We start from the raw sequence: 18,163 nt of genomic DNA on the forward strand, positions 1-18,163 counted from the left end.
GTGTTTCTGTGGCCTTTGACAACACACTCCTGCATTGTTTCTCACTCATAAACAGGTACTCGGGGAGGTAATCTGCATTGGGCTGGGCTCCCATCTGGGGGATTGTAAACGCTCATCCACCTCACACTACAAAATCCAGGGATAAGCACCAGCACCAATGGACCTGCAGAGACAGTCCAATATGTGCACTGTTATTGCTGTTGATTTACAATGCCCTGACAATGTTTAGTTATTGCCAAGAATCAGGAACTCTTCAAGATTGTCTTAGTTTCAGTTTTCAGGAAATATGTAGCAGAAAATAAAGGATCAAGTCACAGTTTCCAGAAAGAAAGAGGCTGACAAGCTGTTGTCTGTTTGTTTGTTGCATTGTGAATTTTCTGGCTTCCTAATGGAGTGGCACAGATGAGGAGTTTCTTAAAGAGAAGAGGCAAAATTGCAACTAGAGCTTGCCAGGAGGCACACGGGACACTTGAGCCTTGATTGATCTGTTTTCTTGTGTGAAAATCCTTACCTGTGCCATTCCAGCCAGTAGCCTGAAGCACACACCTGAAATCGAACCCTAATTTAAGGTTAGTCATCCAGCTTCTATCCACAGAGCCACCTGCTCTGCATCTAGTTTAGCTAAGAGCCAAGTCCGAGTGTTAAGAATTTTTTTTTATCTGGTAGTGAATATTAAGATACAGAAAACACTGGTCCTCTGTTTTATGTGAGTTTTTAAAAAACAGTTTTATTTATTTATTTATTTGTTCAGGAATGACAGATTGACTGTGGCTAAGCAGCTCTCAGTAGAATCTAACAATAATCCACCTGGCAAAGAAACGGGACCAACAAGTGAGTAGCATACACGTGCGGTCACTCTCTCACACACACACATACACCTGATGGATTAGTGACAGCGATTACAGCTTCACAAGTGTCTGTTGCAACATGCTGAGTGGAAAGGCTGACACACGTGTTGAGAGACGGCTTATCACCAGACGCCATCAAGATCAGATCACCAACGCTAAAGTTTGTCTACCTCAACTGCAGGTCGAACAATAGGCTTTTTTTAATCAGATGTTTTTGTCTACCGTTGATAGGATTCAACTTGCAATACAGTTTTATTGTCACATCAGTGCTACATGGATCGGGTACCCCGGAAGATACTGTAGTAGGTGCTGTAGGAATATGGAGTGAGGTGGTCCCTTCTCAGGGCTACCCAATCTCTGTACTCGCAAAGCGAGAGCTGTGTTCAGGTTCTCTGCAGTAAGTCAGACTCATTTCCGGTGGAGGTTGGCCTCTGCCAGGGCTGCGCCACCAATCCTGTTTGTGATATTCATGGACAGGATATTGAGGCGTAGTCCGTGGGGGGGGGTCTTCAGCTTGGTGGGCTCAGGGTCTCATCACTGCTTTTTGCAGATGCTGTGGTCTTGTTGGCTTCATGAGCCTGTGACCTCCAACACTCACTGGGTCAGTTCACAGCCGAGTGTGAAGCGGCTGGGATGAGGATCAGCACCTCTAAATCTGAGGCCATGGTTCTCAGCAGGAAACTGATGCATTGCTTACTCCGGGTAGGAAATGAGGTCTTGCCCCAAGTGAAGGAGTTCAAGTACCTTGGAGTCTTGTTCACAAGTGAGGGGACAATGGAGTGTTAGATTGGCTGGAGAATCAGCACAGCAGGGACGGTATTGCATTTGCTCTACCGTAATGTTGTGACAAAAAGGGAGCTGAGCCAAAAGGCGAAGCTCTTGATCTACTGGCGGCCGAAATGGGTTTCCTGAGGAGGGTGGCTGGTGTGTCCCTTAAGGATGAGGTGAGAAGCTTGGTCATCTGTGAGAAGCTCAGAGTAGAGCCGCTGCTCCTTCACGTTGGTTCGAGCATCTGGTAAGGGTGCCCCCTTGTGCCTCCCTAGGGAGGTGTTCCAGGCACGTTCAACTGGGAGAACACCACGGGGAAGACCCAGGACTAGGTGGAGAAATTATTTCTCCACACTGGCCTGGGAATGCCTCGGTATCCCCCAGTCACAGGTGGTTAATGCGGCCCAGGAAAGGGAAGTTTGTGGTTCCCTGCTGGAGCTGTTGCCCTCACAACCCGGTTCTGGATAACAGATGAGGGTGAAGATTTGCGAAATGGTTTAAGTAAAATTTATTATTATGGTATCAGGGCTTACACTCAGTGACAGGGCGAGAAGCTTGAATATCCAGGAGGGACTCTTCAGTAGATCTGCTGCTTATTTGCATTGAAAGCAGCCAGTTAAGGTGGATGGGGCATTTTGTGAGGATGCACCCTGATAGTCTTCCGAGGGTGGTCTTCCAGGAACATACAACAAGGATGAGGCCCCAAGCAAGACTTAGGACAAACTTGGAGGGATTACATCTCTCAGCTGGCTTGGGAATGCCTAAGGATCTTCCACCAACCACGTACACAATCAGTCCATCCCCACATTTATAAAATAGCCATCTATTTAGATCTATTTATTTATATAGCCATTTATAAAAGAACCATCCCTGGTTCTCAAGACCAGGCACCTAAGTGGCTCTACTCTACTCTTTTCTACTCTTCTATTTTACTCTTCCTTTTTAGATATTTAAATATACCTTAGTATACTAGCATAGTTCCACCTTAGAATTGGAATATATATAAGATATATCTTACTGAATTTTCATCTGTCTGCCACAGACTGGTAATGTCTGGGCATCTAGTGCAGCAGATAACTGAAACAAGCCTGCAAATGGTGATGGAAGCAACAAATTCAGGACAAATATTCCTTGAACATTACTGTTTTGAAAAACCGACTGGCCATTTGAATTTTCAACAGACAATAGCCAGGTAGGGGTCAATTGAAGAATTACACAGCGGTCAAAATTAAGCGATGCTCCAGTTATTGAGAACTACAACCCCAATTCTGATGAACTTAGGACGTTGTGTAAAATGTAAATCAAAACAGAATACAATGATGTGCAAATCCTCTTCAACCTATATTCAATTGAATACACCACAAAGACAAGATATTTAATGTTCAAACTGATAAACTTTGTTTTTGTGCAAATATTTGCTCATTTTGAAATGGATGCCTACAACGCATTTCAAAAAAGCTGGGACAGTGGTATGTTTACCACTGTGTTACATCACCTTTCCTTCTAACAACACTCAATAAGTGTTTGGGAACTGAGGACACTAATTGTTGAAGCTTTGTAGGTGGAATTCTTTCCCATTCTTGCTTGATGTATGACTTCAGTTGTGCAACAGTCAGGGGTCTCCGTTGTCGTATTTTGCGCTTCATAATGCGCCACACATTTTCAATGGGTGACAGGTCTGGACTGCAGGAAGGCCAATCTAGTACCCGCACTCTTTTACTACAAAGCCACGCTGTTGTAACACGTGCAGAATGTGGCTTGGCATTGTCTTGCTGAAATAAGCAGGGACATCCCTGAAAAAGACGTTGCTTGGATGGCAGCATGTGTTGCTCCTGGATGTACCTTTCAGCATTGATGGTGCCATCTCATCACAGATGTATAAGTTGCCCATGTCATGGACACTAACACACCTCCATACCATCACAGATGCTGTCTTTTGAACTTTGCACTGGTAACAATTTGGATGGTCTTTTTCCTCTTTTGTCCAGAGGACACGACATCCATGATTTCCAAAAACAATTTGAAATGTGGATTCATCAGACCACAGGACACTTTTCCATTTTGCGTTTGTCCATTTCAAATGAGCTCAGGCCCAGAGAAGGTGGCAGGGTTTCTGGTTGTTGTTGATGTATGGCTTTTGCTTTGCATGGTAGAGTTTTAACTTGCACTTGTAGTTGTAGCGATGAACTGTGTTAACTGACAGTGGTTTTCTGAAGTGTTCCTGAGCCCACACGGTAAGATCCTTTACACAATGATGTTGGTTTTTAATGCAGTGCCGCCTGAGGGATCGAAGGTCACAGGCATTCAATGTTGGTTATTCGGCCTTGCCGCTTACGTGTAGAAAGTTCTCCAGATTCTCTGAATCTTCTGATTATATTATGGACTGTAGATGATGGAATCCCTAAATGCCTTGCAATTGAAGGTTGAGAAACATTGTTCTTAAGTTGTTGTTCACAGTTGTTCACAGAGTGGTGATCCTCACCCCATCTTTGCTTGTGAATGGCTGAGCCTTTTGGGGATGCTCCTTTTATACCCAATCATGACACTCACCTGTTTCCAATTAACCTGTTCACCTCTGAAATGTTCCAAACAGGTGTTCTTTGAGCATTCATCAACTTTCCCAGTGTTTTGTTGCTCTGTCCCATCTTTTTTGAAACGTGTTGCAGGCATCCATTTCAAAATGAGCAAATATTTGCACAAAAACAACAAAGTTTATCAGTTTGAACATTAAATATCTTGTCTTTGTGGTGTATACAATTGACTATAGCTTGAAGAGGATTTACAAATCATTGTATTCTGTTTTTATTTACATTTCACACAATGTCCCAACTTCATTGGAATTGGGGTTGTACAAATTTCTTTTGGCTCATGGTCATCGCAGCACATCCGTTATGGATCTGCATGTTGATTTGATACATTTTACACTGGATGCCCTTCCTCATGAAACTCCAGATCTAAAGGAGAATGGGGAACCTGTGGCCTCATACTAAAAACCTTCTTACCGGGAGGCCAGCATGAATTGAGATCAGAGAGTAATACTAGTAATGCTGCGTTTACACATAGGCAGGACGTGTTATGAATGTCATATTTGCGTCATTCTTGGCACATTCCTGACATTCTTAACATGACTTAAGTCATCTGAATAGGGTTCTTAACAGTGCGTGTAGGTGCGTGACATTCGTGATTTTCATGGAGCATGTTTTTTGCTGTCAAAAAAACTTCCACAAATGTCACACCACCCTCATTTCACCTCATGTTGTGGAGTTCGCAACTGAGCGTGTTAATATGTCTTGATTAGTGGTGATCATTAATAGAGCGTGACAGCGTTTGTAGTGGTTCCTATGATGGTTCTTGGAGCCCATACTGTCACATGTTTTTACGAATTGACATGGGAACTGTCAAGTTTTAACACGAAGTGTAATGCGGCGTCACATTTCACTGTGCACCACAATGAATCACTTCTCTGACGTGCGCACAATTAAACCCTGCTGCACTGCATTCAGTTTCATTGCTGCAATATGCCAAAGAAGGATAGTGACGCTAAGTCGGCTAAAAGTCTCCTTCCAATGTGCGCTCCTGCAGGTGTTCCACCTGCTGCTGTCCCTGATGTTTGGGAGAACCAGTCTGAGCCAGGGGAGAGCCGTGTGCAGCTGGACATCTGGCTCGCTCTGTCTCCTTCTCCTCCTTTCTACACCACTCCATAGCACAGAGTCCAACTAAGCCTGCAATCACAAAGTTCTTCTACTGTGGATTAAGCTTGATTTTGAGGAGCAATCTGGAGCGATCTGAATTGTTCAGCAGCTGGCAGTAGGAAGAATATGAGGGTTGTGTGGAGACAATTCACCAAATTCACAACATTCCTGACAGATTGTGACAGAACGTAATGATGTGCTGTTGTGCACAACAGCCTGGGACAACATTCTTGACCGTGCAAAATGCCTCATAATAATTTGCCAGCGACACGTGCCATTAATCCTAACGCATCTTAACAGGTCGCGACAGTTCCTGGGGCACTTGACGCCTCTGCACCGAATCATCACATTCGTGATCAGCGGCCAAGAATGTACACTTTGTGGCATTGGTGACCCGTTGTTGTTATGTGTAAACGTAGCATTAGAAAATGCTGGATTGCATTAACATCTCCTATGTTTCCATAAATATGACTTATAACGTCTGATTTCCGTGTGACAGACATGCATAACTACTGGCCTGAGTGCTAAGACAGGTGTCTTTATGTGCATGTATCCCTGAGGTGGTGACATGGGCGGTGAGGAGGAAGAGGACTCTCCTCAGCTGCTCAGGACCAGGAGTGACGCTTCCTTCATGAGAGTTCAGAGGAGGTCAAAGTCACATACCGCCAGAGACTTACAGCGCCTACGCACACACAGATTCTCCATCAACGGACACTTCTACAACCATAAGGTGCAATCCACATTGCACGCACGCATCCGTGTGCGCTTATTAATGTATCCCGTTGTTGACACAATTCCAGGTGCAGAGAGGCTGGAACTTCCTGAGCGGGTGTGCCTGTACGAGTGCTGAGAGTTTCACAATAGCCCAGCTGATTTCAGTAATGTACCATAAAAGAAAGTAGTACATCTAGTACCTTCATCATGTGTTATGATTGAACAGAGTCCAGCTGCAGATCCAGCAGTTTCCTTGCTGTTTTAGATTTCCTGTTCAGGATTTTCAAGGAGCTTTAGATCACCCATTCTGGCAGTAAGTAGTGATGATGAAGCAAATTTCCTCATGCGTAAGACAGAAGACATCATCTGTGATTGATTTGTTTTGAGAAAGAGAGAGATAGATATATTCCCTCCAGTTTGTTTATACAGTAACTCAGAAACAACTAGAAAACATTCCAAGAGCACATACCTCTGCCAAATAAATGGACTGCATTTATATAACACTTTTCCATCTGCATCAGACGCTCAAAGCGCTTTACAAATAATGCCTCACATTCACCCCGATGTGAGGGTGCTGCCATACAAGGCGCTCACTACACACCGGGAACAATAGGGGATTAAAGACCTTGCCCAAGGGCCCTGAGTGATTTTCCAGTCAGGCTGGGATTTGAACCAAGGATCTTCTGGTCTCAAGCCCAACGCCTTAACCATTAGACCATCACCTCCCCCAATATGTGGCAAAAGCCACATATTGCTTTAAATGTCTTCTGGATACAAAATATGTTCCCCAATCAAATTCTGTATAAAATCTCTCATTTTCTAGGACATTATCCATCTGCTTACCAAATGTCATCAGCATCCTCTCACAATGTTTTGAGTTAAATGTCGCTGTATGCCAAACATTCTTCTGGACCTCAGTTCCAGAATTTATTCCATATTGCCTTTGAAATGTAATTAATACCCAGAACATTATCTATTTGCTCACCCAATTTCATAGATTTTTTTTTTTTTTATTATTATTATTATTATTATTACGTTTGAGTCCTGCAGGGGTGGTGGCCAAGCTTGGTTTCAGTGCAGAAGGTTCCGGGTTCAAATCCCACCCCTGCCACATTTCTCCATGTAATGTGGAGTTGCGTCAGGAAGGGCATCTGGCGTAAAACCTGTCCCAATTCAACATGCAGATCCACCTTGGATTTTCTGTGGTGACCCCGAGTGCAAACAAGGGAGCAGCCGAAGGACATTAATTTACTGTTGAGTTATCCTGCTATCAGACAAACCAGCAGACAAACACTGGTGACAACATTACCTCCTTGGCAGAGGTAGTGCAAGGGACTAGATGGCTGATAACTCGGGGTGCATTTCACAGCAAAATCTAACTTTATATTATGAATTTGCAATATTTAATGCCTGCAATACATGCAGTGAGCTTCAAGGGACCATCCATAGATGATTAAGGGTTTTTATACAACATATGATTTCATATTACAACTTCTTTGTGATGCCATCATGGAGTCATATACCAATCGATCACAAATATTTTACTGATTAGTATGAGTATTTAATTAAAGCTTTAGTTGTATTGGCCATGGAAATATTATGTTAAATGTGTTTTGGGAATATATTTTGCTTGACTTTGACCAACCTGCTCCAAAAGTTAATCATGCAGAGACACTAACTTGAGTAATATTTCCACCAAATTTGGTGAAAATTCATCCACCCATTTCTTAGTTATTTTGTTCAAATTCAGAGACGCAAGTAGACATGATTACAACATCCTGCTCACACAGCTGTGAGTAGAGTAATAACAGCTCTCATCTTGTAGCTCACTGAATTTAAAGGGAATACAAATGTGGATAAACAGATTAAATATTGGCTAATTTTGATACACAAGATCAGTAGAAAAACAACTTTTATTTGCTTATGTTATACATCATATACCTGCCTGTCACCTGCTGGACATGTCTGGGATTGTTGCAGGCAGTAATTATCACATAAATGATGTAAACTAGAAGCAGGTGTGGTTGAAGTTATTTGTTTTTTAAATGAGCTTGTTTGTCCGTTTCTTTTACTGTCAAAACCTTGGTCTGGTGAAAACCACTGCTTGTGTTATAGGTGTCTACATTGTAAAATTTTTCAACACGTTGTGAGTTCCCTCAGAGTCACCACTTTGCTAAAATACCCATGATGCAATGATGTGCTTTGATTGTCATGTAAATAATATACAACACCATAACTGGTTGAAGGCACACAATGATACAAAAGCACTGCATATACTCTGTTTTTATTTAAACCTGATGAGCTAAAGTCAAGGCCTTGGCTGAAATCGCCTGATAAGGCTAAATAACTTTGGCTACAGCAGGGGAAAAGAGAAAATATGCAGTACAGCATGTCCGCTGGCAAGTATCAAGAAGTACTGGAGAAATTTTTCGTTTATTACCTCACAAGCAAAAGAAAAGAACTGGCGTGCTCAACTCAAGTATCTCAGGATATGACGGGCCCCAATCCAAAAGTCTTTTAAAGTAGCACAGCATCAGAGCAAAGTACTCACTTCAGCACTTGGCTTTCTTCAGTGTTATTGTGTCTTGTGTGGTCATTGACTAGGACTACAACTGTTTGTTGTGATTTGGCGCTATATAAAAAAATTGATTGATTGATTGATTGACTTTTAAGGTGACTTGATACACGGGTGCTACTCATCAAGGGAACAATAAAAGTGACTAAATGGTTTTATCACCTAATGTTGAAAAGGCAAGTGTGGAAATGCACCATTGCCTCATCTGATTGTAAAACAGTTTATACTTCCATTACAACAGCCTCATCATCAGCAAACAAGTAACAGCATGAAAAGATATAAAAATGGTAAACACTACATATCTAAATGGTAAATGGACTACATTTATATAGTGCTTTTCCATCTGTATTAGAAGTTCAAAGCACTTTACATTAATGCCTCACATTCACCCATACACACCAATGTCAGGGTGCTACCGTGTGAGGCGTTCAACTACACACCAGGAGCAGCTTGGGGATTAAGGACCTTACCCAAGGGCCCTTAGTGGTTTAAACCAAGGATTCTCTGGTCTCAGGTCCAATGCTTAACCACTAAACCATCATCTCCAATTAATGTGTCGACTTGAAAAAAGAAAATGCACACGTTGATATATGAATGTTTCATGTGATCACTTGTTGTAGCATCTCTCAAGCTTCAGCTGAAGTCCCACAGACTGCCGTGTGACTATACCGTGTTGATAGACTTCGAGATCAGTGTTTTGCAAGAATTTGCACACAATCTGTAGGAATGATTTGCAACCATCCACACAACTTGTGACCCAAATGGAATGTGGGAGTTCTTTCACAACTAGACCCTGAAAGCTGCCAGGGATTGCATTGGAATTGCTCATGTTCACAAAAAGGTATTTTATCTTTAAGGACACTCTGAATATCGCACATCGATGTCAGCATGCTGCCAATTCTCACACGGGAAGCAACTTGTAGATTTAGGATCTTTCTCATGGGCAATTTGGTGAGTTTTCTCTGACAGAGAATCAAACCAAAGATCCTCTGGTTACAAGCCCGCTTCTGTAACTACCAAGCCACAACCTCCCCAGTCATCAGTCACTTGTGACCTACCAAATCTGCGTGAGACTGTAGAAAAACTACAGGTTACGTATGGTGTCGTGGCTGAACCCCTTCAGGTGAACGGGGGTGCTGTACTTCTGGTCTTTCAAGCAATATTTGCCTCCATTTGGAAGAGAGGGATCATCCCAAAACACTCAAAGAACTGAATTCTCCCTCTCTGGAAAGGCACAGTGTCTGTAGATCCATAAAATATGCTCAGTGTATCATCTAGTGTTCAAAGCAAAGAAATGCTTTTCTTTCCAGAGATCACAGCAGCCATGAGAGGCTAATATTTTCTGTATTTTATCATCCAGTTGTGTGGATTATGTGCATGCAACAAATATAGTGATATAGCTCCAAAACATAACTCATATTAACAGTGTTAAACTCACTAAACTAGTTTCTTATCACTTATACAACTCCACAATTTGACTAGCAAGAGTCAAGCAACTGAACTGAAGGCGCTACCTTGCTAGCTTACCAAAGCTAGATTCCTGGCACACGGCATACGAGTATAAGGTCTCTCTGCAATCTACTACAAGTTTTTTTTTTTTCCCCAACATAGTTGAGGCAAATTCTGGGAATTGCAAAGGTTATTCTCAATAAGATTCAGTCCCAGCTACTTGCTGCTCCACATCCAGAGCACTCCGACATCACGTCCAAGAAGAAAGAAGTCTGCAAGCGCTCATGGAACGCAAGTACGAGTATCGCCAGTGCTTTTTCACAACCCGTGTTGAGTTTCACAGATTGATAGATTTGGTTGCTCGGGCTGCTCTTTGACACAGCCTAAAAACTTCAGGCACAGCCATGGAATTCTAAATGTTAAATGTTTTTTCCTGCAGACGTCTGTTTTTACACCTGCCTATGGTTCCGTCACTAATGTACGAGTGAACAGCTCCATGACAACCGTACAAGTCCTCTGTCTGCTGCTTCACAAGTTTAGGGTGAGAAAGATGGTCTTCAAGTCAAGTGGAGCTTCCTGAAAATCTCAAACACAAGAAATAATCGGTAATGTGTGTCTTTTAAGGTGGAGAATAATTCTGAGGAGTTTGTCCTTTATATGGTTCATGAGTCTGGTGGTAAGTCAGAACTCACCTCATTACATCACTAGAAATGATGCTTTGAATACGTGCAGTGAGTTGTTTTCTTTGTCTGTGATCTTTTAGAGCGGATCAGGCTGAGAGATGCTGAATATCCGCTGGTGGCTCGTGTGCTTTATGGACCCTGTGAGAAAATTGCCAAGATCTTCATCATGGAGGCAGATCTGGGAGAGGAAGTCACATACGATGTGAGGCTGCTTGGCTTTAACATAGCGTTCCTGTCTGTGCTGCCCAACACGGACAACCAGACAATAGTCTAATGATAGGCAGGTGTTAAATTTAGCTACAGATATCCTGTTTCTGGCCTGATGAAACAATCTTCTGACTGTCATGATGTCATTGTCATATTTATAAACCGGGAACATAACCAGAGAAATTTATCAGACTGTTGGGAGAATCTCATATTTGTAATGCAAGTAAAAATAGTTGGGTAGCAAGTTTATTTTCTAATTCTGTGTTTTGTCATTACCCATAATGCAATATGTCACAGCACTACACAGAGCATGCGTGCAAAATCCTTGGAAAAGTTCCAGTTTGTGGTTCTCTTCATAGTTTCATATTTTCAATACAAATATTTCAGATCTTTTGGGAATATAGTTACCTTGAGATTGACAAATCTTACAGGAATGTCAGCAAGGCAAAATGCAACTTTGAGTAGCTTTTGTTTTGTTCAGTTTTGCTCAAATACTCAAGAAAGTAGCACAAATGTCATAGCAAATAGCACAATGCCAAACTTTCTCTTCCAGCGATTTTGTACGTATGCAGAGTTGTGTGGCGACGCAGCGACAAAACACCAAATACTTTGTGTGTCTCATTGTGTTGGAGAGAGAGAGTGCACATTCCATTTTTCTTATTCACAAATATTTTTTATGTGCGATTCATGAATTGTTTTCATCTTTTCCTCCATAGGTTGCCCAGTACATAAAGTTTGAGATTCCTGTTTTAGACAGTTTTCTAGAGAAACTTAAAGAGGAGGAGGAGCGTGAAATAACCAAACTAACTAAAAAGTAAGTCAGGTTTTTTTAAAAACAGGCCACTATCAAGGCCTTCTTTAACAACACACACATAATTATTTCATTGTGTGACTCCAGTGATATCTGTGTTTCCTGCTGGTGTTACATCAAAACAAGGTCCAGGCCACTCAGTGAATGAAGACAGTGTTTTTATAAAACTATCACTCACTTTGTACAAGATTGTATAACCGTAACGCATACAGAACCCGGGAGAGGTCACGTAAAGTGATATTTTTTTCTGACCATGATAATTTGTGCGCACATTTTCCTTTAATCGAGCCCTTGAGCTAATAAAACGTGCGCACGTTTTCTTTTAATTAAGACCTCGAATTAATAAAACGTGCGCACATTTTCCTTTCGTTCAAAATGAACTTCATAATATGACGTAAATTGTCATCTTCGTGACGGGGAGATGCTTCGCCCTCAGCATCCTTTTTAATGTGCTTAAACTCCAGATGATGCCATGCTGGGTAGCTGGAGTTCTCTGTATGTCCTTGTGCGCCCAAACTCTGACCAGATCCATTTCTAAAGGGGAAATGTATTACACTGTCTGCTGGTTTGTTGGCTAATAGCCAACATTCATGTGTCATGACAATATTGAATGCACATTTGTGCATACAATGTAATAAAACGAGCGCACAATATAACAAAACGTGCGCACAATATAATAAAATGTGTGCACAATATAATAAAACGTGCGCACAATATAATAGAATGTGCGCACAATATAACAAAACATGCGCACAATATAATAAAACATGCACACGTTCTCTCCACATGCAAAACATTTTGCAATGACACTTCCAGGGCTCCGTAAACGCATGACCTAGTGGTATAATTCACTTATGCAACCCATAAACTGTTCTTCTCAACAGCAGTTTTTTTCTTTTTTTTTTTAATACAGACATATTTTATGAACCCCTAGATGTATACCAATTAACGTCGACCGTCGCTAAGGGCCCCATCACACTTAGCACGAATGCGCATGAAGCAAGCCGAATCAGGTGGAATGTAAAAAAAAAAAACATAATTTGTGACACATCTGAGAGGGAATAAGAATTGCGGAAGACAGCTGTCCGACTACTCAGACCGTGCTGGGACCCACCCCGGATGATTCGTACACACACGCATAACCCTCTGGAGTCTTGGCTATTTTTTTGAGTATTTGTGGTTTTACCTTCATAATTTACCTTAAGAAACTGTTTACCTGGCCTTGTTTGGTGTCATTTTTTTCAGCACAACCTCACCTGTGTGACATTACAGTTTTTCTTTCATTCTGACATACTGCATTAAAACAGTGACAGTAAAGTCATCCTAAAACCTAAAATTTGAATCAGAAAAAAAAGTTACTTTTTTACAGTGAAAACCAGAAATATGTGAACGAAACATTTTTATAACTTAGAATGCAAATATAAATTGTAAATTTCAAAAAATATATATAAAAATGTAGCGTAAACAAAGTTATATACAACAGTTCACATTAAATCGAGAAAATGCTTCAGGTGTTTTTTGTGGCTATTTAGATGCCACACAAATTATATTTGTGATACTCAGAAAAAAAATATTCCACCTCAATATCCATGTGTATTTTCCCCAAATTCCTGTCCTGACTGTATTAGTGGCCAAAAAAAAAAAAAAAAAGGGATTTTGGGGGGGGAATTCTCTCCCTGAACTCCTGTGTTTTCTGCCCCTGGAGCCTGCTCTGTGTTCCAGGAGTCAGTGCTGGAGCAGAGCTCTCTTCAGTGCTGAGTCCTGTAAATATGAGAATATTATCCCTCCAAAAACTTGTGTAAATTATTAAACATAAGTCAGGTTATATTTGGCCTATTAACAAAATTTAAAAAGTGGTGTGGAGCTTGAATTCCACACGTTCAACACGCACTCGGACACTCGGATTGTGTGCTGTGGCCGCTTAATTAGGTCATGTGACTTTTAACGCGAGGGCGCATTGTTTGACTCTAAAGGGTTAAGCCCCCGAATGTGGTACAAATGTAGGTGGAATACATTAGGATTACTTAGACAGCTGTCAGAATGCAGAGAGAATATGACAAATGCACTTACATTACTGAAAGAGTGCGGTACGATGGGGGGTTGAGGAAATATAATCCAGCAGCACTCAAGGTGCACTCATGGTGCATTCAGGCACAGTCAACACAATTCGACCAGGATCCGACGTGGCGGATCATTTCGATCATTTCTGCCCCAGGAACACTATCATAATGCTTCAAATGCAGTTTTCATGCCATACAAATATTTAGATCGCACTCAGATTGTGGTCAGACTGCACTCAGACCACTGTTCGATATTTTTCCACCTCAACTGCACCTCAGCTGTTTTTGCACATGTGCAAAACATTCAGGGCGGCCACAGGAATTTGCCCGATTGTTTAGACTGCTCTCAGACTGCTGTCCGACATCCTCGAATGCACCTCAACACTTCCGGCATGTGGGTCGAATTTACATTCAGATGCCGTTTGGCCTCATTCGGCCTCTAGTGTGTATAAACCACAGAGGTTTAGCAAAAGTTATTTGTTGCATTTAAAGCTAAAGTGTGTATGATTTAGTGTCCTCTAGTGGTGAGGTTGCAGATTGCATTATGCCATCAGCAGTCACAGTTTTGTTTCCCTTCATGTTGTCTGTTCTTTGAAGATGGGGATTCATGCCCCCTTGCTTTCTATTGTGATGAGCAATATGTGTGATCCTTGATTTCTCAAACTTGACAGCCTGCACTAGCAACCAGTAAACAGTGTATAATGGAGAAACCACTGATTCCCCGTCTTTTTTCTTCAGTCTTCCAGCCGCGCTGTAAAATGTGAAAGGCAGAGGGATCACATCCCTTTTGAACTACTGTGTCAACTTAGTACAACATGGTAGCGTCTATGAGGGGACCTGCTCCCATGTAGATGTGAAGGACTCATTCTACAACATAGGTGTCAAACTGATTCCAGAAAGAGCCGAGAGGGTACAGGTTTTCTTTGTAACCACCACTCCACCAGGTGGTTTCACCAATTAACATCACTTTTGATGGGATGAGTTCATCAATGAACTCAGGCCAAAATCTATCTATCTAATCTGAAGTCTATTTTATAATACTGAGCGACGCAACATGGCAACTGCCAATACAAGTGAATAGGCAGCATAACATCAGTTGGTTGTTTGAACAAAATAATCCCAGATGGTGGAATACACTCCGATAAAGATTATTTCTGTGTAAATCTAATGTTTTTCATATATTTTGTAAAAGTTAGCAAGAAATAAACACTCCTAAATCTAAAACTGCTGTTTTTGTAACCAGATAATGCCTCTGAAGTGATTTACAAGACATGTTACGAAGATGAACTGTGAACTCCCAGGAACACACAATCAAACGACAAAGCCAGCTGCTGTCATTTGTAGCTAATCTGACCGTTGCTTAAACTTATGAAACGCAACAATTCATTGGTGCAGGTAGTTAAGCACAAATGAACAGGTGGTTATGAATGATGTATTCCATCTCCTACATGCTGTGGCTAGAAAGAATCCAGACTTGTTCATATCAGGATTTGTGCTCATTTCTGTGGCTGTAAATGTGCATAAAACTCCTGTTTCTGTAATTGGATGTTTTCTCTCCTCCACAGGTACAGCGCACTGAAGTCTATGATTCTACATCAGCTTGAGGGCAAAGGTCACGCTAATGACAGAGTATGACAAGTGTGTGTGTGTGTGTGTGTGTGTGTGTGTGTGTGTGTGTGTGTGTGTGTGTGTGTGTGTGTGTGTGTGTGTGTGTGTGTGTGTGTGTGTGTGTGTGTGAGAGAGAGAGAGAGAGGTCAAAGAGTAAAATAAAGACAAAATAAACCATAAAATTCACCAGTTATTTCTACTTTTAAAATATTGTACATTTATATATTCTTTCACCTGTTTTGGGTTTTTTGTTTTGTTTTTTCCTAATGCTGCTCATATTTCACAGTTTAGTTATCTTTTCTGTGATGATATTCATATTTTGTACACAAGGTCTTTTAGTAATGACATGGACTTTTTATGTAATAAATCTATTTCAGTGTGGAGTTTGTAAATGCTGCTGATCTTTGACTCTGTTGACTAAGAAATGAAACCCACAGTGTGGACTTCCCACAAAGAAAACAGCCATTTTTATTGCTTCCTGTCCTTCAACAGTGATAGCATCAAAAATTTGCATTGTTTTTCTCAGTGACCCCTTTTCCCAGCTAGTTCCCATGAGTTGTGCATGTATGTTTGTGTATGCACGTGGGTGTGCACACGTGTGTCTTACCACATCAACATTATTTCCTGAGAGAGGAGGGCTGTTCCCTTTTCCCACAGTTTCAGTAACAGCAAAGCTATTATAAAACTTGGACAATCCTTGGCAATAAAAGCTGATTACTTGCTCCTTTCTGTTTGTTGATTGGTCAGACCCATCCTCAGTCCTGGATGGCAGTCGGCCAACCACATAACTGTTCATCCCCACTTTCAGAAAATAGTCATCTATCAGCCAGAATTTACAGTCAATTCCTGGCAAAGAAGTTGCCAATAAAGCATTTTAATATACAGGTTTATAATGTACATAAATCACAATTTATTGTTGTTGATGCTGTTTTTCTAACACAAAACCAGAAAATATTTGTAATTTAGTTTACAACATTGTTTTATCGTATATTCCAATGCAGAAACTACCTGACAACTAGTACTTCGTTATAGTAATTTAAAAAAAGGTGTTGCAGTTGATGTTTTTACAATTCTTTCAGTTGTTGCCATTAGGGGTCACTCATATGTGGATTTGACCTCTATCATTTTACAAAAACATACCGTGGAAACATTCTGTGGAATACTCTAATTATTTTGGATTCATGATGCATTACAGTATACAATGATATGATGTACAATGATAGAACAAGAAGTTACTGTGGATTTGTGCTTCATTATAACAAATTGCAGTTCTTACTTTTTTGTGTGTGTGTGTCTCCTTTTTTGCTTGAGGTCACCACAGTAAATCTGATATGGATCTGCATGTTGATTTGGCACAAGCTTTACACCAGAGGCCCTCCCTTATGCAACTCCACACTACACAGAAAATGGCCACTGGTGGTCTTGAACCAAGAAGCTTGTGTTTTGGAAGCCAGTGTGCTCCTGGACCTGGTGATAGGAGTTGGCACGCTTACCTTTATAGTAAGGAGGTCCTGAGTTCAAAGCCCACCATGACAGCTGTCTATGCTCACCTGGAATAGAACCCAGCATGTGCCCCTGGAAGTATGTGAACTATCCCAAGAGGGACCATAAAAATAGTCAAAGAGCTTTATGTATTTTCCACTAATAATTTGCATATATATTTTATAAAGATGTATATTAACTAATAAAATACAGTGTTATCTAGGTTCAAGTCTAAAATAAATGTGCATCTTTAAATATAATCTTTGGTGATGGATTCAGTACATACACTATATAAACCCTTTAACTCAACATGATCTTGAAATCACAGCTGATCATTGTATTGAGTGCTACAAGTCGGCACGACATGCTTTGAAGAACAGAAGTCTGTTTCCAAACACTGCTGTCGCATCATAGGATAAAGTTCTCTGGTTGATAGAGACACAGACACAATGTCCAGAGTAAAAGTCAGATTGACCTTTTACAACCCCAATTCCAATGAGGATGGGACGTTGTGTGAAATGTAAATAAAAACATAATACAATGATTTGCAAATCATCTTCAAGCTATCTTCAATTGAATACACCACAAAGACAAGATATTTAATGTTCAAACTGATATTTTTGTTTTGTGGAAATATCTGCTCATTTTGAAATGGATGCCTGCAACACGTTTCAAAAAAGTTGGGACGGGGCAACAAAAGACTGGGAAAGTTGATAATGCTCAAAGAACACCTGGTTGGAACATTCCACAGGTGAACAGGTTAACTGGAAATAGGTGAGTATCATGATTTGGTATAACAGGAGCATGCCCAAATAGCTCAGCCGTTCACAAGCAAAGATGGGATGAGGATCATCACTTTGTGAACAAAGAAGGAAAGGTGATGTAACAGTGGTAAACATACCACTGTCCCAGCTTATTTGAAACATGTTGTAGGCATCCATTTCAAAATGAGCAAATATTGCACAAAACAAAGTTTATCAGTTTGAACATTAAATAACTTGTCTTTGTGGTGTATTCAATTGCATATAGGTTAAAGAGGATTTGCAAATCATTGTATTCTGTTTTTATTATGGAGCAATGGTGTTATAAAGCATGTATTGTTACATGGTATTGTTACGTGGGGTGCAACAGATACAGGGTGAATACAAAAACACTCCTTGGTTTCAAATATGTATAATATCAAAAGTTACATGATTTTACAATTTCGGTATTAACAGTTGCAGAAACTCAAGGTTTTTGTTCTCTCTTTTGCAGGTTCTTCTTCAA

The 18,163-nt window shown here is 40.9% G+C and overlaps 1 protein-coding gene across 1 annotated transcript in view; it reads left to right on the forward strand.

Annotated features, from left to right (window-relative positions):
• Positions 1 to 17,350, forward strand: part of rassf4a (Ras association domain family member 4a) — an 81,092-nt gene extending 63,742 nt beyond the window's left edge. The window contains exons 5-11 of the mRNA XM_034184758.1: positions 752 to 831; positions 5,869 to 6,038; positions 10,486 to 10,587; positions 10,671 to 10,722; positions 10,810 to 10,931; positions 11,653 to 11,750; positions 15,373 to 17,350. Coding sequence (XP_034040649.1) covers positions 752 to 831; positions 5,869 to 6,038; positions 10,486 to 10,587; positions 10,671 to 10,722; positions 10,810 to 10,931; positions 11,653 to 11,750; positions 15,373 to 15,442 — 694 coding nt within the window. The 3' untranslated portion in view covers positions 15,443 to 17,350. The remainder of the gene's footprint in view (positions 1 to 751; positions 832 to 5,868; positions 6,039 to 10,485; positions 10,588 to 10,670; positions 10,723 to 10,809; positions 10,932 to 11,652; positions 11,751 to 15,372) is intronic.
• The last annotated feature ends 813 nt before the right edge of the window (positions 17,351 to 18,163 follow it).

The sequence above is a fragment of the Thalassophryne amazonica genome, chromosome 13 (assembly GCF_902500255.1).
Source record: "Thalassophryne amazonica chromosome 13, fThaAma1.1, whole genome shotgun sequence".
Classification (NCBI taxonomy): Eukaryota; Metazoa; Chordata; class Actinopteri; order Batrachoidiformes; family Batrachoididae; genus Thalassophryne; species Thalassophryne amazonica.